Raw genomic sequence first — 25127 nt, 5'->3', positions numbered from 1 at the left:
ACTTGCAATAACAATTTTAAATGATAATATTTTCTTGTTTCATTCTTTTTTGAGTGTGATTTTGTAGTCGGGAGTTTAGTTTTTGAACTTTATTTTATATATGTTTTAAATAAGTGTCAGCCGTATTTTTGATGGGGGGAAAGCCTGCCAGCCAGCGTCATAAACATACTCCGCATTTAAGTCGATCAAACATAAGATGTTCTCATAATTTACCAGGATAGAGCACGTAAAAAAATCTTTTAACCCTAACTTTCTGCCACGTAGTAAATAAACTCCTGAATCGATGTGGAGCATTTTCTCTCATAGGATATATACATGGCAGATCGGCCATTTTCAAAATAGAGCGGAATGAAAAAATTTCAATTATTAAAATTAAATCAAATTTTCAATTTATTTTATTTTACATGACTAGGTTCATAGCTGATAGCGAAAATTACAGTAAAGTTGAAAGCTAAGAATCGATCCTTAATCGACTTTGGAAAGTAAATATCGATTCTCAATAATGAATTATTTCAAGAGTAGAATCAAAATCAGCTTTACCATCCCTATTCTCAACTCCAATCAGAAACTAGTATAGCCCTACTGATTTATAAAATCATATGGTTTACTAGAGTCTAGACAAGAAAACAATTATCTAAATTTACCTAAAATATTATACAGTCCTTTAAGATAACAACTTTACCACCACTCTTCAAGTATTATTCTCATAATTCTGTTTCTCCTACAAAAAACAAATGAGTTGAATACTCGAATCGAACTCAGCTATTATGTATTTAGATATATTACCTATAAATAATATAAATATAAATATATGGAGATGACAGGCCTTTCAATACAATTAGATATTTCTTATATATGTTATTTTTAGCTATCTTTATATTTTAATTATAGAACAAACAATAAAATAATTAAGATTAAACAGAATTCTTACAATTCTAAGTAGTAAAAAATATAATGTGGGTATATAATGCTTTTTAAAGTGTGTAGTTAACATTATTGTATAATAATGTTATAGTCTAGTTTACACGTGCCTTTTTTTCGAATTTCACTTCGTCTTTTCAGGAAACTATGACCAAGAACGTAGCAATGAACAAAATTAGTCTCAGCCTTGCAGTCTTGATCTTGAAGGACCAAGACCAATGTAGTACCACTTCGACAAAACTAAGACCCTATCTATATGGATTAAGATCAAGAACAAGACGAAGACCTAATTCTGGAAGACCTAGAAACATATTAAGACTTTTACCAAACTAATTGTTGAAAATTATTAATGAATTATTATACCTGAGTAAATTTTTCTTTTGCAATTTAAGCAAAACCAAAGAAATAAAAAAAAAACAATAACTAATTAATTAATTAAACGAGTTCCGGGAAGTAGGACTTTTTTTGAAGAAATGTATTCAATTACACGTTACGAATGACAACGTGGTCATAATTGTCTAAGAAGATGAACTGGAAATCGAAAAATAGTCACATGTGAACTAGACTAAAAAAATTAAATTCATAATACCCCATATCGAGTTGCAAAAGTGTGTACTGATTTATTTAGACATTTTTTTACTAAGAAAACTATTTTAGTCACATTTTCCACTAAAATGCACACTTAAACATTGTACGGAAGATTAAGCGAGAAATTACGTGTGAAATATTTTGAAAAATTACATATTTTTTGTAACTTTAATACTTCCAAAGTAGTGATATTTCAATTTCTAGAATTGCATACACCTAAAAAAACGGGAAAAAATTCCTATATTATAACAAATATAGGAATGAATTTTTATTTTTTTAAAGTTTTTAGTGATTTTCGTGGTTCAAACGTACAAATGGGTGATATAAAAATAAAAAAAACTGCTAAAACCACTAAAAAGAAGAAAATAAAAAATTTTTCGAAAAAATGCTCAAAAAATTAAAAGAATAATAATTTTAAAGTAAAGCCATCAATAATTTCCTTGAGAACAATTACGTTTTGGGGTCAACGCCAATTATAATGTTGATAGTGGCCTCATCCCATTCTTAGTGTGCTCGTCCCATGTAATGCCATAGTGATAATACTTAGAATGGGCCCCAATAAGGTAGTGTGTCGTTACTATGAATATATTACAAATACAATTTTCATAGGCTATTTAAATCTTTTTTATTCTTGTTATATTTTGAAAAAATGCATAAAGTAAACACTTTTTGTCAATTCTATAAATACCATAAAATAATCTTAGATTTTTCCCAGAAATGAATCAAATACTCTATTTTGGTACATATTATATTTGAAAAGATATTTACATTTCATAATGAAAGAAATACTATTTCCAATTTCTTACGCTATAATCATTCTTAGCTTTTGAAATCTTCGTTTAATCTGAGGAATATATTAATGAAAATTGTGACAGTTTCGTAGTTAGAGGGATGCAATTTTTTCGCAAGAGTGCTCCAGTTGTGCTCCTCATCCCGAAGTTCGCCGTTTCATATTAAAATAACGGCGCAAAAATACTTCCAAACAAGTTCCTAATGATTGGAACAAGTATAGCTAAATATTGATATTGATTTTAGTTTAAAATTATGCATTTTATTGATGGAAAATAAAATTGTACTTAGTTGCAATCGTGTAAATAAAGCGAATAGACGAATTAAAAGAAAATTTTGCGTTTGCTTTAAATATAGGATTTGGTTACTACGAACACATACATGTCATGTCAAGCCAATGTGCGATTGTGCTTACTACATGAAGATTGTTGTTACTAATTTACAGAGAGTTTGAAATAAATTTATTGATCATTTTTATATTATATAACATATTTTTATACAGATATAACAACCATCGGTAGCCCAGTTGGTACAGCGATGGACTTGAGACACTAAAATCAATAGTAATTCATAGGTCGCCAATTCAAGTCAGACTCGAAGAATTTAAATTTTTTTTTAAATAAACCTAATAAACCTGCTCATACGGTTTTGCCAATCACATCACTATTTTGTTATAATATTAATAAGTGGTTGAGCCAATAAAAAAAAATTGTTTAAAAGTGTGTTGCATTTCAAAACAACAATATTTGAAATTTGTTAGACAGCATATTTTCATACAACGAACTTATGCGCTTGTGTCAACTTCACCACTCAACCCTGTACGGTAGTTGTATCTCATTCGCGGCCCCATTCGCCGCGATGAGGTTGAGACAACCTCATATCGGAAGATATTAAGCAAAAAAAAAAAACAAACGTCGTAGTTTTTCCTATAAATTTTTCCCTATGTAAAACACAAATGAAATAAAAATTCCACTTACACGAAGAAGCGGATAACAGTAATTAGTATTATTAATATTATTATATAATATGAACCAAGTCTAATAATTATCACAGTTAATGATGACCTAATTTTCGTGTTGTCGAATATTTATATAATTTATACATAATGGTATTTTCTATATTTACCTCAAAAAGAAAAGACTTAGATAATCTTTTCGATATAAATAGAATATGTTCACACTGCATTAGATAGGATATTAATAAAATCATTTTCATGATCTTCATTATTATACAACTCTACAACAAATTATGCAAAAAATTTTCCATTTTACTTAATCATTATATATTTATTTCCAAGAAAACAAAAAAATTTATATCATCGACTGATGTAAAATTTCTCCTTTAAAATTTGAAGTTTGGTAAATATAGTCTCTGGATCACTTTATCCGACTGGATCTGTTTACCCGACTGTCAAAGAGTGGGCCTTTTTTCGCGCGTTACTTGCATGTAGTTTAGTATTTTTCATCTACATTCATAAAGATATACTAAAATTCATCATCAAAGTTGAAAATAAGATAAAAATAATTTCCACCCTAAATCTACCCTGCTCGTAAATCCTTTATATGGATTGAGACGCTTAGTTTTTTCCTTTTCTATGTCATTGATAAAAATTTTTTTAATTTGTTTTCATTCGTTAAGTGAAAATTATCAAAAACTTTCAAAATATGTCGTTTTTTGATATTTCTCCATAAGAGCAATGTATTTTATATCGATTTTCAATGATGTTTTTCTTAAAAATTAGCATGGATATCTAAGCTGAAATTTTAACCACATATTTTTTGAATAAAAGTCTACCTATACAAAAATTTTGAGCCTTTAAATCAATTATTATTGCCATGCTCATACATCCTTAAAAATATATGTGCGATATCTCGTTGGATTCGGAATGATGTCTAGAAAAATGTACATGAAGCGGTTTTTAGCACACAAAAAATTGTAAAAGTTATTAAAACTTTAAAAATGAAAAAAAGGTATATAATTTTTCGCCAATATTTCATAAAATATTAATATTTAAAACATTAAAAAAAAAGATTCTTAAAGAGGAGGAATTTTCCAATAAAAAACTGCAGGAAATCAATCCCCATTATTTATAATTTTACTAAATAGGTCTATGAATATAAAAAACAACGTTAAACGGATGAACCAAAATCGATTCAGTTTGGAAAAGGCTCTAAGGAAAAAGGTAATGTAATGGAGAGTGATCTTAGATATGTTTCAAGTGTGAGTTTAGAGTTCCGCACCAGAAAAATTTGTCGGAGGTTTTTTAAAGTTTGTTAATTAAATTACACTTGTTACTTCAGACAACTAGTAAGAACATCTTTTATCTTAAGGATTTGCTTCCCCACATTTTTGTCGCTCCGGGCGGTTCCGCTCGGCTCGCTCCTCGTGAATGGGGCCCTGGTCGATACTACCAATAAAAGACACTTCTTTAACATTAACTCAATTCTCATTTCACTTGTTACTTCAGGCAATTAGTAAGAACATCTATCTGCAGGCTAATAGTAAATAATATAAGTAAGTTTATCCTAAAGGTAAACCATAATTACCTTGATAAATAATGGTAAATGCACTTTTAAATGAAAAAATTACATTTGCATTAATTGACCCTGAATCGGCCAGTGACCATTTTACTATGTAATTGATAGGTTTCCTTTTGATTATTTTATGACAAGTTAGATATATTTTTCTGCATTCAGTACAATTTTATTGTTGTATAACCGATTAATTGTTATTTCTAATTATCATTCATTTAATTAACTAAAATAACAAATTAATTTTTTTTTCTCTCTAAAAAACTTTTTAATTCTCGAAATATAACAATCGCGTTAGCATTAGCATTTCAAGCTTGGCTAGACATTCTTGAACATCGAACCAAACTTGGAAACCAAGACTGGTCTTATCTCGTATGAGCATCGAATGATAACGTCGTTTCAACGATGGGTAATAGATATTATCCCAAGCCTAATTTCCGATCTTCACCAAGGGAGTAATGTAATTTTCCATGGTTCATTTTTGTTGAAACTGATTCCAATTAATTAAATTGTAAATTTTGAGTAACTATAAGAATAATCGTTTTTTAGAAAGAATAATTTTTTGTAGTACATAATTTACTGAATCTAAATTCAACAATATCAATCTTTCATCTGCATGAGCGTGGAAATGCAAGGGGTTTAAAATCGAGAATCTACACATAATTTTTATGTAAGATAATTTGTCCTATAAAACGATGCTAACATATCCAATTTTAGCAAAATATCGTTTCGCGTTTGGAGTTAAGTTATACTCAAAAAGATTACACAACAACTTCAGAACCGTCTAGTTACCAAACGAAGCTACTTGATATTATGTAGGGTAAAGGTAAGTTGGATCACCTTAAATAGGGGTTAAAGTAAAAAAGTGCCCAGCTGAAAACATCATATAGCAGTTCTAAAAATCACCAAAATGGAGCTTGTGTATAGTAAAATGTGTTTGATGTGAACTTCTCTATCCTTTTCTAACAAATTGTTTAGATCTAAATCTTACTGTTATTACTTTGAGCACTTCTTTTAAAACTTGCACTTTTGCTGCAGCATCACCATCTTTATTTGCTGCTTTTCAATATTCTAAGATGGTCCTACTTATCTCGATACTCAATACTAATTATTAAAGCAAATTTAGATCATTTGTACAGACCTTTTGTGACACCCGGTATAATAAATATGAGTCCACTAAAATTACCTTATTAACAATAATATTTACCTGCAACATAGGGTACCTATACTAAGTAAATTAATATGATTTTGTGGTAAAATAGCCAGTAAATTCATATACTTGTACTAGATAAGAATGAATCATAGAAAAGAACTAATAATATGTAGTTCAACTTTTAGTTCAAGGTAGGTTGTCAATAGATACTTAATACCTGAGATGCAGTCAGACTTAATGTCTGTACATTTTTATACCATGTATATATGGGATATATATCAAGGTATTCAAAGTTTAGTAACACTTAAAAATAATGATGATACGAGCAAAATTATGCCTTATATTTTCATAAAATCACCTAATTAGTCCATTAGCGGTAGTTTGCCCGTCCGTGGACGCGATAACTCAAAAACGAAAAGAGATATCAGTGAGTTTCAGTTCGTCAATGAGCAACATAGATCAAATTTAGTCTTGGATCATCTTGTAAAACGTTAGAGAACAAAATTTTATATAAAAAAATGTTCCTTATAAAAAAAAATTAACAACTTTTGTTTCGTAGGCAGCACTGTTTACCCACGAGGGCGCAAATTATAACAAAACTTTGTTGTCCATTTACTTCAAAACTAATTCTAAGAAAATTAGAATTCTAAAAAAAAATAATATTCTAAGAAAATTTTATGCTCTTTCAAATAACCAGGTAATGGGTGCCATTTGAAATTTCAAAGTTTGGGTGGCTGGGGGTCAAGAAATCAAACCTAATTCTCTAGGTATCATTTTTGAACTTCCCCCTTGAAATGTAAATCGACGTGTACAATAAGTTTAAAGAATTTTACGTTTTTAAAAAAAATCAATTTTCTACAATTTTTTTTCGTATTTTGAATGTTTTTGAAGATATTTGGCGTCAAATTAATTTTGGATATAAATGGTCCAAAACTTCACCTACTGTGAAGTTGATACATTTTTTATTTGAGTCTATTCACCAAACACCAGATATTTCCAAAACTTTCAGCTTGTTTGCATTTTTTGTGAGGTAAAACCTCCAGATGATTGTAGGTATTTTCAAAAAATACCTACTACATGAGTTTCATTCAATTCAAACGCTAATTATAGTTGTTACGCAAATGAATATAATTTGATGTGTAAAATATTGTTTATATACGTCATTTTAACGACAGGTATAACTCATTGATAGGGCAACAAAAATAGTAAAATTATTTTTATGCAATATTGATCATTTATTAATTAATATCTGGATGTATTTTTAGTACTTATTTTACGTAATTGATTTTCTTTGTAAAATATTAAATAACAGCAGAGTTATTAACGTGAATTGCATAATCGTTTATGGTAGCATTTACAGCCTCTGTTACAACCTTTTATAATTTTGTATGGAATTTTATTAATATATTTAGACGTATATATGCCGATTAATATCCAAATAAGAAGAAAACTTATCAGTAGTAAAGCACCAGAGATTTTAAGGATTAATAATCCATATTTTAAGGATTAGCTGCCCCACATTTATGTTGCTCCGGGCGGTTGCGCGACACGCCTCCCGTGAATAGGGAATATTCATGAAATTTAAATTTGGTTCAAACATTTTTTTTCCGTAACTTTAGTGGCTGGAAATTTGAACTTGTATAAACTGGCTCATACATTTAAATCCTGGAATATGGAGAAGAAGTAAGAACAATCATTTGACGTGTTTAAATCCACTTTCTGAGGGTAATTTGGTTAACCATTATTTGAATAATTAATATATTGTTAATTATTTAAAATTAATTAATAAAAGTACAATTCAGTGAGAGAAATTCAAATTTCTAAAACGGACGTGACGTCATAGTATGTGGCTTATACTTTTACTACTTGTTGACATACTGTATGGTATTAATTACTTATATTTTGTATGGTATTACCATGGATATATACTATAATTACTACATCCGAGAGTATTACACCTGCAGTAAACAGACATTGAACCAATTGACAGATCACATAATAATACGTCATCAACAGAGAGCGCCAAAAAGACTGCGTTTAAATATCTCGAAATTATTCTCTATTTTAAATATTTTTTTACACTTAATTATAGATTAAAAATATAAAAAAATACATGAATATTCCCTATTCTCAGATAAATTTTCAAACCTCGAGTTCAGATTGTGGGAGCTTTGAAGGTACACAAAGCTTTAAAATCACGAAAATATGTATATGTTAAAAATATTCTTATAATAATGAAAGTTTCTACAGTTTTTATAAACGTATATAAGCTGCAATAAGGGCAATAAAATCTTGTTAAGGGTTTTACTGACATCTTGTGATTAAAAAAAAATTTAATAATAAATACTTTTTAAGGGCTAAGGGCTTAAGCTTTAATTGTACTAAAAGGTAGAAAATAATTTTGTCTACGAGTCACTCATACAAGCTTTTACTAATAGTCATGTATGATTGACTCATAGAAAAAATTAGTTTTTACTTTTTCGTTTAGACTCCATAAAGCCCAAAAAGAAAATCTAAGTTACTGCTCAGCAATGTCTTACACATTTATTTTGAGATTCGTTCGAGACACGTGGCACTATATAGGATTCTCCATTAGTTTTAGTAATTACAAATACACACCCTAAAATCATCTTTTGTTTTGTATAATTGCAGGGTAAAGACAAATTACCAAGAATGTCCAACTTTTGTCTTAATTCTCTCATGACATAATTTGCTTACGTTTTAAAGAATAGAATGTTAAAGAAAAAAAACTAGGAAAATTTTGTAGTCTTTAACTTAAGGAGAAGACATTTTTTAAGCCCAGTAAAGCAGGCGAGTATCACGCTAGTTATTTTTATAAATAAGATGTTTAAAAGACTAATGTAGAATAAACTAGCGGCCATTTCCCTCCTGTAAATTTTCATTTTTTTTGGAATCTATATGCTTTGAAACAAATTTTTGACCAAACAAATTTTTACACGAAAATTGACCCTTTTGATCCACTTAATATTACCGGATGGGTTTAATATGAAAGAAGAATCAATAGACTCTATTTGAAGCTACCTATAAATTTCCAAATCTCTATCCTTTTTAATTATTTCAGTTAGCTTCTAAATTTAATTGTTCATTGGACGTTAAAGGTTACGTGTAATCACTACAGTTTCTGTTATAAATAACTATGCAACCCAGAAGGTTAATTAAAATAAATTCAACAAGCAAAGCATAAAAGACGCATTCTCCAAAAAGCAAGCTTTAAACAATAACGGAATCGAATAATATTGAAATCAGAAAACATTGGCTTATTCTTGTTTTTTGCATATACCCTTCAAGTATTTATATTCTTTATAAGTAATAACATGTTTTATTGAAAATAAATATTCATCGTGTATAGGCAACTTTCTATACACTAATGAATGTTACACGGTATGGAAATATATACAAAGTGTCTTAAAAATATACGCACTCTAAAATACATTGTGGATGTTCTTTTTACACTCGGTGTAATTGAGAAAATAATAATGTATTATAAGCATAGGCAAAACTACAGAGTAAAAGATAAAAAGATAGCTTTCAATGAATAATGCCAATATAATTGCTTTTTTATTTAAAAAATATTTATTACTAAACGCATATCAAATTATCAATGTTGAAATCACTCATTAATTCTTGTCGATTTTTTAACTTTTAACGCCCATACCTTAAAGTGTTTCGAGGCCAAACTAAAAACATTACCAAAAATTTGAAATATAGTTTATCAATGAGTACTTAATATGTCTTCTGTTAAAATTTCAAGTTCTGTACGGTTTACGAGAAATTAATTATTTAAAAGTATTTTTTTTCACGCAAATGTGGAACAATCATTTCAAATTATCCATTAATTCTCAATTTTATCTTTTTAATTTATTATATTACAATATTTTACTATCAAATTGATTTGCATTAATTAAACACATTTTATTTGCTTAAAATCCACTTTATTTTTAAAAATTTTGTTTATCAAAATATTTTGTTGATTTGCTTTTATACCCTGTATATATGAAATATATATCAAAATATACTAATTTTAATCCTAAGTCTATAACGCTTAGAAATATTGATGATACGAACAAAATTTTGGTATAGGTGTTCATAAAATCACCTAATTGGTCCAATTCCGTTTGTCCGTCCGTAAAAACGATAACTCAAAAACGAAAATAGATATCAAGCTTAAATTTTTATAGTGTGTTGAAGGCATAAAAATTGAATTTCGTAAATGATTTGAGTTCGTAAATGAGCAACACAGGAAAATTGGATCTTGTAATGGATCTTGTAGCCCTTAAGAGATAGAACAAATGTTTAAATGTAAAAAATGTTCCTTATAAAAAATAAACAATTGTTTCGCTCCTGCGAGGACAACGTTTTGGTGTCCGTTTTCTCCAAAACTATATAAGATAGAGAGATGAAAATTTGTAGGAGGCTTCAAACAGCTTTATGGAAATTTTTTATAAAAACGAGAAAAACAGTTTTGTAGAAAATACTTTAAAATCGTTAAATTTACAAAATTTTCGAAAACTGGAACAAACCATAAATTAGTTGGTTTTTTCAACTTTTCGAATCTATTAAAAATAATGCAAGCACTGATAGGTATTCAACATAGTCTATAGACAGCGTTTTTCAACAATTAGCTCAGTCATTGTTTATTTTCACTTGTTTAATTCTGCACGTTGCGATGTAAACGTCACTCGTGCCTCATTTTTTATGTGTTGCCAAGTCCAAATTAAATGGAAAATTACAATTAATTTGATAAATCATTATTCTGTTTCTATTCATCTAACTACAAATTATAACAATCCAAAAAGATAAAAATAATTATTGTCGTGAAATCAGCCACATGTTGACTGATCGATCATGTTTGAAACAAAAAGTGTAAATTTGTAGGATGTCGTAGATATTTTAAACTACTTGTCATAAATTTTGTGAACTATTGTCCTAAAGTGACAGGGTTTTTAAAATTTTGTTGATTCATTTTAAACGAAAAAGATGCTCTTTTCGGTGATAAATCTTGAGTCACAACCTTTGTTTTGGAATGCGTGGTCGCCCGCTTAAATAACCTATTGACCTTAAATGATTGTTAACCTCCGACGTAAAATTACAGACATACATTATTTTTCATACGACAAATCGTCCAATTATGAAAATTAGCAAAAAGATTAAGTTTGGAATCCAGATTCAAACCTACAAAAACTGATACAATTATCTTCATACACTCAACTCAAGTTATGCATGTTTACATAATTCGACCTGAAAGTTTCCAAGAAAAGTGAAAGCTAAATTTAGATTCTCTCGTATTTATCGGATAAAATAATATAAAAGTAAATCTCAATCAGAAGTAAATTTCAGCTCGAATTTCTGCCACAGAATTATTTGTGGAAGATAGATTTTTACCAGAAATGATGATAAAAAATTATATTCGAGATGGAGAAAAGATATTGATGATTCTTTCAGATTTTAATCATTTTTTTATTTTACTAAAACATACTCAAAGCAGGGAACAGATGGACTTAAAAAATTCTGTAATAGTGTCCCATTTTTGAACGCAAGGGCTAAAAACTTCAGAACCCAACCAAATCTTCTCAAACACAACCCAACCAACTCGTAATTACAACAATACTCCGGGTCTATAAAATTTTCGATCTATTTTTTCCGATTACCAGAGCAGATCTTAAGAAGGCCTAAATTATCAATGAAACGACCCGCCACTCGATTGTTTTCTTGATTACTATTATCACAGACTTATATTAAGTCATAGTAAGTCTGTGATTATTATAACACTGACAATAAGGTCAAAATTTAAAATATTTTGACCATGAATCCAACATTATTTCCATAACCCTACGGGCAACTTTATTGCAGAAAATTTCTAACAAGAAAAATTCCTAATTCTCTATATTACGCACTGCTTTTATCACATACAGACACGCATATGACACAGATTCACATATACACATTCATAAACAAGAATAAATCAAATTTCAAAACTTACCTTATTAGAAATTTTCAAAAACTATAACACTTTTAAAATTTAAACACTTTAACACAGTTTAATAACGCACTTATTGTTCATTTTTATTTTCACAATATTTATTAAAATATATTATATTTGTAAATTCGGTTGAATAATTTTTATCTCAAAACAACAAAATTGTCAATTATTATTTCATTATAGACTTCAGTGTGTGCTATAAACCCCTCCACACGTTAAAATTCACGTACAAAGCCACGTGAGTTGTGAGTTCGCTTGACTGTAGCACGATCTTCAGCACGTTTATTAAAATATAGAATAGATATGCCAAACATACTTACTTTATATAAAAAATAGTTGGAAAAGGTATTATCACACCAATTATATTAATATATTATGATGATACCTGATAAAATAATATTTTGTTTACAAAGAAATTCAAATACTTCTTTAAGGTCCTTTTAAAGAAAAAAGGCGAATAGTAATAAGGCCTAATTTCCGTCTCATCACATTACTCACCTTTACGGTGTGAATAAAATTAAAGAAATAAAATCAATCCTGTGCGAGTTAGTTTCGCGTTAAGAAAATTCCTCAATATGTACAGCGAGTCTTATCAATGCGAGATTTGATTGTAACGCCTCGCCTAGAAAAATGACCTATTCGCAATTTTGCACATGTTCATCGTCGCCCGGGGCGAAGCTGGGGTTGATAAACATGAGATCTGAGTCATTTTTTAATTGCTCCCGTAGTGTGTATATACCATTTTTTGCTACACAGAGGCAGAAAACGGCAACTCCGTTTAGCGCAGCATGACGAAACATATGACACTTCCCGCCCGGAGGGTAGAAAAAAATTATTTATTTTCTGCAGATTAATCTTTATTCAAAATAAAATTTTCTATTAATAAAAGATTTGAAATGAATAATAATATAACAGAAATCATATTTGGTAAAATTTATTTTAGTCATTGTATATGTTTATTTTATGAAATGGTACTTCTAATAAGAAAAAATAACATTTATTGTGTTTTTTTTTCTTCACATCATTCGCAAATTCTGAGTATTGTTAGTGGTGAAACTATCTTGTATATTCTCACGTGTTTAGATTTTCTTTTAATGTCAAACCTTTTATTAATAGAAAATTTTAACACGTGAGAATACGCAAGATAGTTTCACCACTAATAATACTCAGAATTTGCGAAGGATGTGAAGAACAAAATACACAGTACCTAAATGTTATTATTTCTACAGGTACTATTTGATAAAATTAAATAAATACATTACCTACAATGACTAAAATAAATTCTGTCAATTATGATTTCTGTTATAAATTTATAAATTGATTTTAAAGCCTGGCATTTTCACACCATCAGGCCCGTGTGCACAGGAAATATCCAGGATTAGGGCGAAGGGGTGTTCAAACTTTTGTTTATTATGTTAGGTCATCAAGTCAATAAAAATAAGAAACTGTTTTTTGAGTAAGAGATATTTTCTTATGTCAAAATGTGATATTCAGTCACTATTTTTCATGATTTTTTTTTTTTTTTTGTCCTTTAATAAAATCTCATTCATGTAACAAACAGTAGAGAAAAATTACTTTTCGAATAACTATAAAAAACCAGGATAAAAGCTACCGACATCTTATTTGTGACAGCCATTTGTTTACATGAAGTTCGGTCTTCTTGTGTAGTCCCCACGATAAAAGCCACATGTCATCTAGTCATGTTATCTAGTCTTCACAAATGTCAATGTATTTGGACGTAATTTTCAAAATTATTTATGGAAAACATTTAGTTTTCATTTTAACTCAATACTTATGTTATCAAACAATATCGCAATTTTAAATAGACCAAATATTGTCATAATTCGTATACTTGAGTCTGTTACCGAAAAATGGCAAATATCATGACATAATTAAAAATCGCTTACTCCACCTAACAACCGGCTAACCAGATCTACATCAAATTACACCTTTTGTGTAATATCACCCTAAATTTGCTTTTATAAAAATAAGCAGTTACCGTTAAATAGTTTCTTATCGCACGCTTTTTCAACCAGTCAAATTAGCCAAATTACTAATAACAAGTTCCTATAGTAACTTTTTTAATGGGCTTCTGCGATTGCCCAACTCGTGCTACGCATGCAAAATTCACATGCGTACATTAATAATGCTCTAAATCCATTTGTATCGTAAATGAATATTACCATTATCCCTGAACCGAGACTTAAATGATCAAATTGTAACTTTTTTCTAGTACATTTAAAAAAACAAAATTTTCTGACTTTTTTGAATATGCATTATATAAAAGGGCACCTGTCTGCAAAGCCGATTACTGTATAGTTTTCCACTACTTCTAGTGTTGTATTTGTGAATTAATTACTCTAGCAACATGTTTCTCCTTATTTAAAATGGTTTCATTTTACCAAATATTAAAAGTACACAAAATATTATTTTTGTTTAAAGTGTGAAATCTTTTATTATACATATTTTTAAAAAAATACATAATGAAATTGATAATAGATGATAAATTAATAAAAACAAGAATAATAGTTTCAAAGACAGCGAGTTGTTTTTATGAGTATCCCCAGGACACACAGTCTTGGGTAGTATACGAAAAACTAAATAAATTAATATAAAATGAAGAATATAGAATATTTATTAACTGTTACTGCTGTTTGAACTGTTCAGAGTGTTTGAATTCAATCTTACGTCTAAACTTTTATATATACTTTATACACCACTAACTTGTACTAAAATTATATTTACAATCTACATAGTGTTCCATTTTCAGTATAAAAATATGTGAAAATCACATATTGAAAATAATTATACATACTATCATACATTTTATTTTATACAATTTCGGATACTTGAAAATACCAGTCTATACAAAAACCCCTACGAGCTTTCTTTTAAATACAAAAGTTAAATTCAGTATATAGGGACTCCAAGGAATTATAGGTGACACTTTAATAGCGGTTGAAGAGGGTATACACATCTATCTCTATGGTATAAATAAACAAAAAACCATAGGACATGCAATTTATTTATATCATTGACAACTCTAGTTCGTAAGTAAATTAGTAGAAAAATTTCATTTTTATGTCATTTAATTATATGTTCTAAGATAATGTATACACCCTCCTCCTTATTTAATATTTAAATCAATAAAAATCAGGTCAGAATTTTGGAGTCACGAATATTTATTCTGATTCGAGTACTCAATGAGCCAATCAAAATTTTTGTCCCCAGGGTCTACACACGCGGTTGCAAGTTTTCATTGTAAACTAATTGACAACTAGTTGCAAACCAGTTTTTACCACTATAATTAACAAAAGTTAAATTTTTAAACAAATAATCGTTAAAACCGATTGGGTACAAATTGGGTATAAACCTCAAACGTGTGTGTAGGGCTATCACACCTTAGAGCTGAGACAGGTAAAATTAAATACACATTTTTAATGTATAGATAATAATCGGTGTATTAGCAATAAAAAATAAAATCATTTAAAATCGTGCACAGTTTGTATAACTGGAAATTGAACTATGTTGAAAAAAATACTCAAACTTCGAGCTTAAATCATAAATTAGTTAATTTTTTATATTCATAACATTCCAACGTTTTTTTTTTTTTTTCAAGAAATTCAAACTATAACATTTTGAAATTTTAAGGCTATTGCAAATACAATTTCTTTTACGTATGAAACTTCTTTTAACGTGCAATGTTTAATTAAACATCAAATTGGAATGTTCTAAATATAATAAATGAACTATAATCAATAATAATAATAATAACTTATTGTCTGCGATTAGCAAAAATGAGCACTCATGGACGCTTAAGAATGTAATGGTCGCTTGTTCTCAAGTTAGATGGAATGCGATCACTCACTAATGCTCTTTTCTGCTAAACACAGCCATTTATATTCCATGATCACAGAGTAATACTTTGGTTGAAAATGGTCTTTTAATTGTTCAAATTATATAACTGATATCCTATTTCAGCATGCAATAATAAAAAAAAATGCATTAATTCTACGACGGATTGAAGTCATCAAAATCAAAAAAATCATGATCAGGGAAAAACTTTTTTTCAATAAAAATACATAAAATTGCGATAATTTACGAACTTGGATACTTTTTAAAGATACGGAAAGTCTTTGTTGTATATCGCATACAAAATATTTTCTAAACTTCAATTTAAAGAATTGTTTTGCTTATTATTTAAGTCATTTTAAGGTTGTCCTAGCCTTTGTAATTAAATTATTATAAATAAATATGGTACCATTGGGTTATATGGTACATACATCGATCGATATTCGAAATATCGATACGCAAAAATATCACCTGATAAATATCGATATTGTACACGATCTTTTTTTAGTCTTCGTAATCCATTAAAAATATCGATAGTGGGTTTTCCAGTTTAGAGGTACTCTATCTAGCGTTTTTATTAAGAACCCGCATCTCCGGTAAGCAATCTGTTGTTCACAACAACATCTTAAACACTTACGTGGTAAACACTCCAATATTATTCAATTAACAAAAATTTTCAAAGTATATAATTTTTTGTTTCCAGGGAATAATTCAAAAATATTCAACAATACACGTCTTCGAAAGTTTATATCTACCAAAGTATTAGTCTGGAGAGAAAAGTCGCTGGCAGACTTTCATTCTTATTTTAGAGCTTAAAATAAGAATGTAATGTAATGTGTAAAATCTTTCATTTCTGAATCACCCTTTCGCTCACAAAATTTAAACCTGCGAATCAATTTTGGGTAGAATTATATGTTATCAATAATACCAGGAAAGTATTAGACCTAGTTCCGTAATAAATCTCCGCTTAGTTTATTCATTTACTAAAGTATTGAAGCAAACAACATCGAGAATTTATGTAGGTACAGTTTTCTTTACTCAACTTACTCAACCTTCGTGCTAGGATAACCTTAATGAATTAAAAAAAAAAAATTTTTTAATATTTTTTCTGTCATTGCTTTTCTAAACTAATCATACCCGTCTTTCATTTTTACCTCTTTTATACTGTGGCAAATCTATCATGATTCATGAAAATACATATCTGTGTATCGATATTAATTTCGATTATTGTGGGAACAATTTTTTGTACAATTTTACATTTCTATGTATAGAAAAATCGGCTCTAGTAATATTTCCAAATGACTTTTAAATTACATTTTCATGTTTTGTTTTATTATGTTCTTGGCATGTTTGTAAAGTATTTTAGTCGTGCTAGTCGTTATTCAAGCCAACTCGATTAATCAAACAAAATAAAAATGTAAATTAACTTCTTTCTGATTAATTTAATACAAAGTAATAAAAATATTTTAGCAATCATTCCCACAATAAAATTAAATAATTTTAAAAAAAAAGATATAAATTTAAATATTTGTTTGTAATGTATTTAATAACGCAGATTGAACTATTGCTAATGTAGCGGCTCGATTTTCAATTAAAGTGGTCCGATCCATGTGAACTTTCTTATGTGTATTTAGTGCAGAACTTTGTCGGAATGCTTGACCGCACACATCACATATATACGGTTTTTCTCCAGTATGAATACGAAGATGTGAACTGAGATCATTACTTTGAGAGAATGCTTTTGTACAAAATGTACACACATACGGTTTCTCACCGGTATGTGTACGTTTGTGTCGTGCTAAAATACCACTCCGAGAAAATTTCATATGACATACATCACACTCGTACGGTTTTTCCCCACTATGTATTCGTTTATGTTTTGTTAAGGAACTTGATGTGGTGAAACCATGATTACATATTGCACACACATAAGGACGTACTCCGGTATGTTTTCTTAAATGTGCACCTAATTCTCCTTTACTAGCGAACGCATTCCCACACGTGTTACATAAATGTGCTTTAATACCACTATGTCGTACTGTATGTTGACGTAAATTTCCTAATTGATTGAAACCTTTACCACAAGTTGAACATAAAAATGGTTTCTCACCATTATGTGTGCGCATATGATCTTTAAGATTACTAATTTGATTAAATCCTTTCTCACAAATTTTACAAACGTGTGGCTTTACACCTGAATGTACATTCATGTGATTAATTAACTGTTCACCCCGAGCGAAGCCTTTATCGCATAATTGACAAATATGAGGTTTAACAGATGCGTGAATTTTAAGATGTCGTGTTAATTGGCTGGGTTTTTTAAAATGTTTCAGACAAACATCACATGATAATATTTTTCTGACTACACCCGTATGAGATCTCATATGTGAAGATAAACTCTCTTTTTTGTTGAATACTTTATTACAAAATGAACAATTTAATTTTAAATCTTCTTCAAATGAACCATCTTCTTCGTGTTTTATATTAAATTGAGCACTATGTACAATTTGATGTCTAATTAAAAGATCTTCCCGAATAAAACCCTTATTACACACAGAACAAACGCATGGTTTTGAATCACTATGCACTCTTAAATGGCGATTCAAATGGCTACTACGTTTAAATGACTTTTTACAAATGTGACATGTATGTACTTTTCTTATACTAAACGCTAAATCTTTTAATTCTTCTATTTGTTCCTCCTTTAAACCTTCTTCAATTTCTAATTTAATTGATGAATCATTTAATTCTTCGGTATGAAATTCCTCATCTTCTGATTCAAACACAGTCGTTATATCCTCGTGTATTTCCTCGTGAAATTCATTTTCATCATGTTCCTCCTCTTCCACTTCATCACCAATTTCTTTAATCTCAGGTTTTATAACAATTTCTTCTGAATCAAACAAGGACGTTGAATTTAAAGTATGCATTATTTCCTCTTTTGGTAAATAAAGTTTCTCTAATCCTAACTTTTCACGTAATGCAGCATCTGATTTTTCGCATTGTCGTTTGAACGAATAAGTTTTACTTACTTGGCTAGCACAACTTAAACATATTTGTTCTGGTAAACCATCACCGAGAGTTATCTAAAATAAACATTTTTTTTAAAGAATTTATAATAATTAAAAATATGCACTATGTATTTACTTGAACGGAAGCATATGCCATTATCATTTCCGATAAATGTATATTAGTATCCAAATTTTCATCGGGCACAAATATAGACCGCATTTCTACATTTTCAGCCATACAAGCACGACATATTTTCTCTAATGATATATTTTCTGATGTTTCATCCATTTCAGATTTCATTCCTTATTATAAATTATGTTAACTGAATGACATAGTTTATATATCTTAAACAATTTTAACAGTAACTTTATTATTCTAGAATAATTTTGAGCTATTTTAATTATTTTTAATAGCTATCGGCTAGATATTTTTTCAGCTTATTTCCCCAATAATGATACCTTATTCGAAAATTAAATTATTAAAGTCAGGAACATAATAATATGGAATAACTTATACAAAGTTGTACTTTGAACCTTACGAAATCATAGCATATATTATATCGTTTAAGTTATCAGTAGAAAAGAAAGAAGTATCGATAATAAATTCTATTTTTTCACTTTTTCGGTTAGTATATAATATACAAAAAAATTCAGAATAAGATCAGCCGAAACTTGCGTGTTTCATTTAACAAATTAGGTATAATAGGTAGTTTAAATTCTAAGAAACATAGTATTAAAATATAACCGCCTCTTTTTTATGAGTAAAAATCTCAGTAAGACGGCTCCCATACGCGCATTCTACCTAGTATTTAAGGTATTTAACAAGTTAAGCTAACTTATTAGTTTTGAAGTTTCTTGCAAGGATTTTCGTTTTTAACTCCAATGGCTGCATTCAGATTAACTCAGCGTTTACTGAAGCTAACATTCAACACCCTCTCAGTTTTTGCCCTGCGTACGTATCGGGTGGGTAAAAGCTAGGTAATTAGTAAAGTTCAAAATAAAGTTTTATTTATAATATTGAAAACAGTTTAATAATGTTGTTTTATTTAACTAGAAAGTATGGCTTTGGTAGTTATAGCCGATAAATCGGATTATAAATCCATAGAATATTGTTTATATATTATTATTTATTTATATTTATATAATACTTTATTATGTATCTGTATTCTTTGATATAGCATATGCGTTGAATGGTTTTATTTAGTTCGCAGCCACTCACACTGAGGTGCTGATTTACGCCATAAATAGACCTTTTTCATGAAAAACAGAAATGCTTTTTGATAATTTTTTATGAAAATATAGGTCGAGTAGAGCCTGTAACTCAAAAATTACGCATTTTTAACAATAAAAACACTATGAAAAAAATTGTTAAAAAGTTACAATATTTGAAATATTTTAAAACGATTATTTTGGCTCCACCGCACACGTGATCTGTGATGTCAATCCGACAAGCAATGACAATAAAACAGTGTCAACAGTTGTATTAATATATCACTATTATCAACTTTAAATGACGTCAAACCCACCTTCGTGTAACATCGTGTGTTTCCGGATCGTTTTCGCCAATTTGAATTTTAATGAATTCCATTGTCTGTTTTCTCGGTCATATGGCTTCAAAAAAATCGGGGATAAAAATTAGCCTATTTATCAAGACATTTACTTTCATTTAAAAAAATAAAAATAAATGTGAAAAAGGTCTATTTTATTTTATACCATATAGATCCTTTGGCTATATGTTATATATCTGTGATAAAAATTCAAAAATTTATTACCCAGATCATGCGCATTTACTTGATAGGAAGCTGACAAATATCATTTCTTAAATTAACACAATGGAAATTAATTCTGTTAAAGTAAGCATAGCAAATTTTTATTGAAGTTTACATAAATATTTACTGCTTAAATTTTGTATTATAAGTCGATTGTGAACTTAAAAATATTTTATAATCTACAAATTCCCAATTATTTTATTTATTATTATTTATTTTTATAAGAAATTTTTTCTTAAATGTTTTTTGCACATATACTTTGAGATTATTGTCATGTAAGTCATTATTCAGTAAAATCTTTTCAAGGAAAAGAAATGCTAATAATGAAAAATATTTTTTTATTACAGATTTTAAAAAAAATACAACTTGGAAACATTTCAGTTTATGTCTAAAACATGGTAATTTCTACAAAATTAAGTTAATGGCTAATAAGTATCTGTGCTTCTATTGCCACGCGCCACGAATATCCGAGCCTTTAATTGACCCTTGCATCACAGAGTGGAAGCCACCACAGTGTGAACGCACGAGCCAAAAATCCGCCGACCCGTGTTAATTCAACCCTATTAAAGGAATTGTCTACCCCCTGTATTACAGGGTGAGGCTACGCGACAGAAAATTCTCAACCCGTGACTAAAACTGTATCCACGGATATCTGGATATATAAGCCACCCAAGATCAATAATATATCAATGAAAGATAATTATTGCAAGTACCATAATTTTTTAATTTTTCGTTTGTAAAAATTTAAAATTTATTAACCAGTTTTGAATGGAATTCGTGTTTTTATAGTCAAGGATATCCGTGGCGACTGGCAATAAACGCTTCGGGTGGCAATGATTGCAAATACGTGATTAGTAACCAACTAGTAACAACTTACCATTATAGAGATTTGTGCTACTTCCCACTTTGTTGTGCATAATTATACCATGTTTATATGAAATATATCAAGGTATACTACGTTTAGTCCCAAGTTTGTCTCAAAAATATTGATGCTAAGAACAAAATGTTGGTATAGGTGTTCATAAAATCACCTAAAAAGTCCATTTCTGGCTGTTCGCCTGTCTGTCTGTCTGGAAATCAATCAACTGTATTTTAAATTATTCAATTTTCAACCAATTGGGAAAGGTTCAGTTTATTTATTATATTTGTAATAAATTTGAGTGTTTCCGATAATTTTTTGAACTTAGAAAATCTCACTTAGCAATTCTACTCCACGAAGCGCGACTTCGTAGTTTCATTCGTGTTCGTTCGTAAAATAATACTTCATTGTGAAGTTTGTAATGGGTGGCTTGCCCAAAATATTGAATCGCGTGCTATTGGTTCGCCATACCTGATCCTGGACTTATAAAAAAATATTCGAATGGAATTCCTTTTTTTATATTTTTCTGCTCATAATCATTACACTTAGTGTTCTAAACAGTGATTGTTAACTTTGAATGTACAAATGTATAATTTTGTTTTTAATAGGCACATACATTTATTAAGGACGTAGAAATCAAAGATGATGCACCTAATAATTTACTGTTAGAAAAACATGCTGCATTTATTGCTGCTTATGGCAAAAATAAAAGTGACTATGTAAGTAAAATGTAAATTAATTTATAAAATTCATATTTTTGTCATGCTAGAATATTATTAATACATAAAGCTATTTTTATTTAAAATATTTTATTATTTAGGAATATGCAATGACTGATTATTTACGAATGTCTGGAATATATTGGGGCTACACAACTTTAGATTTAATTGGAGAAAGTCATCGTTTAAATATTTCGGAAATTGTTGAGTTTATAAAAGAATGCCAAGATGCTGAAAGCGGTGGCATTAGCGCTAGTTATGGACATGATCCACATATACTTTACACACTTAGTGCAATACAAGTAAGATAATAAAAATTTAGTCTAACTTTTGTAATAGTTAAAATTATTGATTCTACGAATTTTTATACAAGTGTTCATAATAATAATAGTCCATTTTCAAAAGTGCATCCACCTGACCGTGTGTCCATCCCTTAACATAATTCAGAAACGAAAATAGATTTAAACAGCGTGTTAAATATCTTAATAATAATTCCTTTAAAATTTTATCTATTAAACTGTAAAAGACAGAAAGAAAGTTCAAAGATAAAAATTTTTCGTAAAAAATTGCATTTTTAACACCACAATCATAGAGAATGGATCTAAATTTAAATATCGATGCTCATAAAAAGATCTATAAAAACATTAAGAAATTGCTAAACACCTCTAGAAATTGGTAGCTAGTATTCTAGGAATATTAGCAATGAGTAGTAATATGTGAAGAAAACGTGTATACAATACGTCCTCTGTAAATTAATAGTTATAGATAGTTCAAATATTGATGCTCAATTCAATTCAGTATGAACAGGTTATTTAAATAATTAACTTCGACAGTTGTTACTTTCACATGTTATATTTTAGATTTTAACCATTGCTGATAGACTGGATGCAATCGATGTTGAGAAAGTAATTAAGTATGTCTCTTCATTACAACAATCAGATGGTAGTTTTGCAGGTGATAAATGGGGAGAAATTGATACAAGGTTTTCGTTTTGTGCAGTTATGTGTTTATCCCTTTTGGTAATATTTATTAACTTTTTTTTCTAAAAAATCTTATCTAATTTTTTTTTTTAATTTCAACTTTTGAATTGTAGAATAGAATGGATGTGATTGACGTTAATAAAGCTGTTGAATTTGTAAAATCATGTATGAATTTTGATGGTGGATTTGGATCAAAACCACGATCAGAGAGTCACGCGGGATTGATATACTGTTGTGTTGGATTTTTATCTATAGTTGGTGAGTTTAATCAACTAGTCTCCGATTAGTTCTCTTTTTAAGATAATACTAATTAAGGATAAGATATCCTTAATAATAATTAAGGAAAAATTATTTTGTGATATTAACTCGATCAGTTGCATACGTGTAATGAATAAAATTAAAATTCTAACAATTTTTGAAATTTATTTTAGGGCATTTAGATTTAGTTAATTCTGATACTCTCGGGTGGTGGCTTTGTGAACGTCAATTAAACTCAGGCGGTTTAAATGGTAGACCAGAAAAATTACCAGATGTTTGTTATTCATGGTGGGTTTTATCATCTCTTAGTATGATAGGACGGCTACATTGGATTGATTCTAATGCCTTAAGTAAATTTATTTTAGCTTGTCAGGTAATTATATAATTTTGTATGCCGAAGAAAAAATTAATAAAAATGTTAAGATTGTGCGTTTAAATTATTCAGGATACAGAAACTGGTGGTTTTAGTGATAGACCTGGTAATGTTACTGATCCATTTCATACATTGTTTGGAATTGCTGCATTGTCGTTGTTAGGTAATTCAAAAATAAAACCGGTAGACCCAACATATTGTATGCCGAAATATGTGATTGATCGATTACAATTAAAACCGCAACGACTTCATATTTAATTAATACCATCATATTTATTTTTAAGAATAAATTTGATATTTAAATTTTAATCTATTTATAATGTAAATAAAAGGTTAATAAATTTACATTCAGCTTATTTGTTCTTTGTTTCAATATTTTAGAAAATATAACATTCAAGGTTTATAAAAAAATAAATCACAAAAAATTTTGGTTATATTTTCCCATGAAAGTAAGACCAATTAACTAAGGAACGCAAAAATTGTGTTCAAATTAACGCCAAAGGTGTATCGAAATCTTTGAAGTTAATCTTGTTCCAATTTTAACATTTACATTATACTAATAGCATCTTTTCATTATTTGAGTTTCATAGACAACAAAATGAGATTGAAATTATATACTTGAAAAAAATATTAATTTATGGAAGGATCCGTTTTGGAGTAAATGGTTATATAAGTGTTCTGTAAAAAATATCAAAAACTCCACCTCGATCTCACAATCACAAGTGGTCTAAAAGCTCAATGAAGCGTCTACAACGCCTTCTATCAGCGTATTGCTTGGATATTGACAATGGTTTGAATTAGAGATGTTTTTTATCAAAAATATTGTGGGAGGTAAAATTACTTATCGAAAATAGTCAATTTCATGTCGAGTTTTTTCAACTGTCCGAAATGTCGAAAACAAGAGAAGGTGCACAACTAGAGGCTACAACAATCTTAAATTCAAGATTTCAACATTCTGCGGCTAATATGTTTTGAATTATGAGGTACGTACTAATGTTTTCAATTAGCTATTAATAGTATTTAATAAAAATTTAACTATTCCTTATACCGGGCGGTACTTAAGTTGGCTACATATGGAAAACTTTTTTATTATAAAGTTTACGAAAAAAAGTTATTCTTTATAAAAGTTTTTGCTTTCAAAAATATTAATATTCTGCTATTCACTTTTGACATCGAATGTACAGGGTGCCACAAATTGAGGTTGACTGACATTCCCTTATTTTATGTTACAGTACTATAATAGTCACCAAGCAAAAATTGCGTACCGGAGGGATAGAATTTATTTTGAGATCTATTACTAATGCAAACCAAGCAATGACTCAT

At 28.9% G+C, this 25127-nt stretch overlaps 3 protein-coding genes across 4 annotated transcripts in view; 1 reads left to right on the top strand and 2 right to left on the bottom strand.

Annotated features, from left to right (window-relative positions):
• Nucleotides 1-12104, bottom strand: part of LOC123291939 (period circadian protein) — a 35162-nt gene extending 23058 nt beyond the window's left edge. Inside the window, exon 1 of the mRNA XM_044872406.1 lies at nt 11984-12104. The gene's annotated coding sequence lies outside the window, so the exon portion shown is untranslated. The remainder of the gene's footprint in view (nt 1-11983) is intronic.
• A 4418-nt stretch (nt 12105-16522) lies between these two features.
• LOC123291519 (zinc finger protein 883-like) lies at nt 16523-19165 on the bottom strand. The gene is made up of 2 exons (XM_044871829.1): nt 18983-19165; nt 16523-18921 (listed from the first exon to the last, which is right to left on the bottom strand). The coding sequence occupies exons 1-2, from the start codon at nt 19145-19147 to the stop codon at nt 17356-17358; spliced, it is 1731 nt and encodes a 576-aa protein (XP_044727764.1). The 5' UTR covers nt 19148-19165; the 3' UTR covers nt 16523-17355.
• A 1504-nt stretch (nt 19166-20669) lies between these two features.
• Nucleotides 20670-24064, top strand: LOC123291521 (geranylgeranyl transferase type-2 subunit beta). Of its 2 annotated transcripts, none has more exons than XM_044871833.1 (8): nt 20670-20699; nt 20963-21013; nt 22083-22193; nt 22295-22495; nt 23054-23212; nt 23287-23431; nt 23605-23804; nt 23877-24064. In XM_044871833.1, the coding sequence occupies exons 2-8, from the start codon at nt 21011-21013 to the stop codon at nt 24060-24062; spliced, it is 1005 nt and encodes a 334-aa protein (XP_044727768.1). In that variant the 5' UTR covers nt 20670-20699; nt 20963-21010; the 3' UTR covers nt 24063-24064. The 2 variants fall into 2 exon arrangements, with proteins under 2 accessions (XP_044727768.1, XP_044727767.1); XM_044871832.1 differs by lacking the exon at nt 20670-20699 and adding an exon at nt 20821-20890.
• The last annotated feature ends 1063 nt before the right edge of the window (nt 24065-25127 follow it).

Source organism: Chrysoperla carnea, chromosome 2 (assembly GCF_905475395.1).
Source record: "Chrysoperla carnea chromosome 2, inChrCarn1.1, whole genome shotgun sequence".
Classification (NCBI taxonomy): domain Eukaryota; kingdom Metazoa; phylum Arthropoda; class Insecta; order Neuroptera; family Chrysopidae; genus Chrysoperla; species Chrysoperla carnea.
The sequence above is the reverse complement of the archived record's forward strand: the minus strand, read 5'-3'. Positions and strand labels throughout refer to the sequence as shown.

What these genes read in the sequence shown, in the direction of transcription:
- LOC123291521 (XM_044871833.1), top strand. An exon ending in ACACACTTAGTGCAATACAA is followed by an intron (nt 22,496 to 23,053) that starts GTAAGATAATAA and finishes GTTATATTTTAG; the next exon opens with ATTTTAACCATTGCTGATAG. An exon ending in TGGATTTTTATCTATAGTTG is followed by an intron (nt 23,432 to 23,604) that starts GTGAGTTTAATC and finishes AATTTATTTTAG; the next exon opens with GGCATTTAGATTTAGTTAAT.
- LOC123291519 (XM_044871829.1), bottom strand. Translation starts at nt 19,147, where the DNA reads ATGAAATCTGAAATGGATGAAACATCAGAAAATATATCATTAGAGAAA. An exon ending in TGGCATATGCTTCCGTTCAA is followed by an intron (nt 18,922 to 18,982) that starts GTAAATACATAG and finishes TGTTTATTTTAG; the next exon opens with ATAACTCTCGGTGATGGTTT.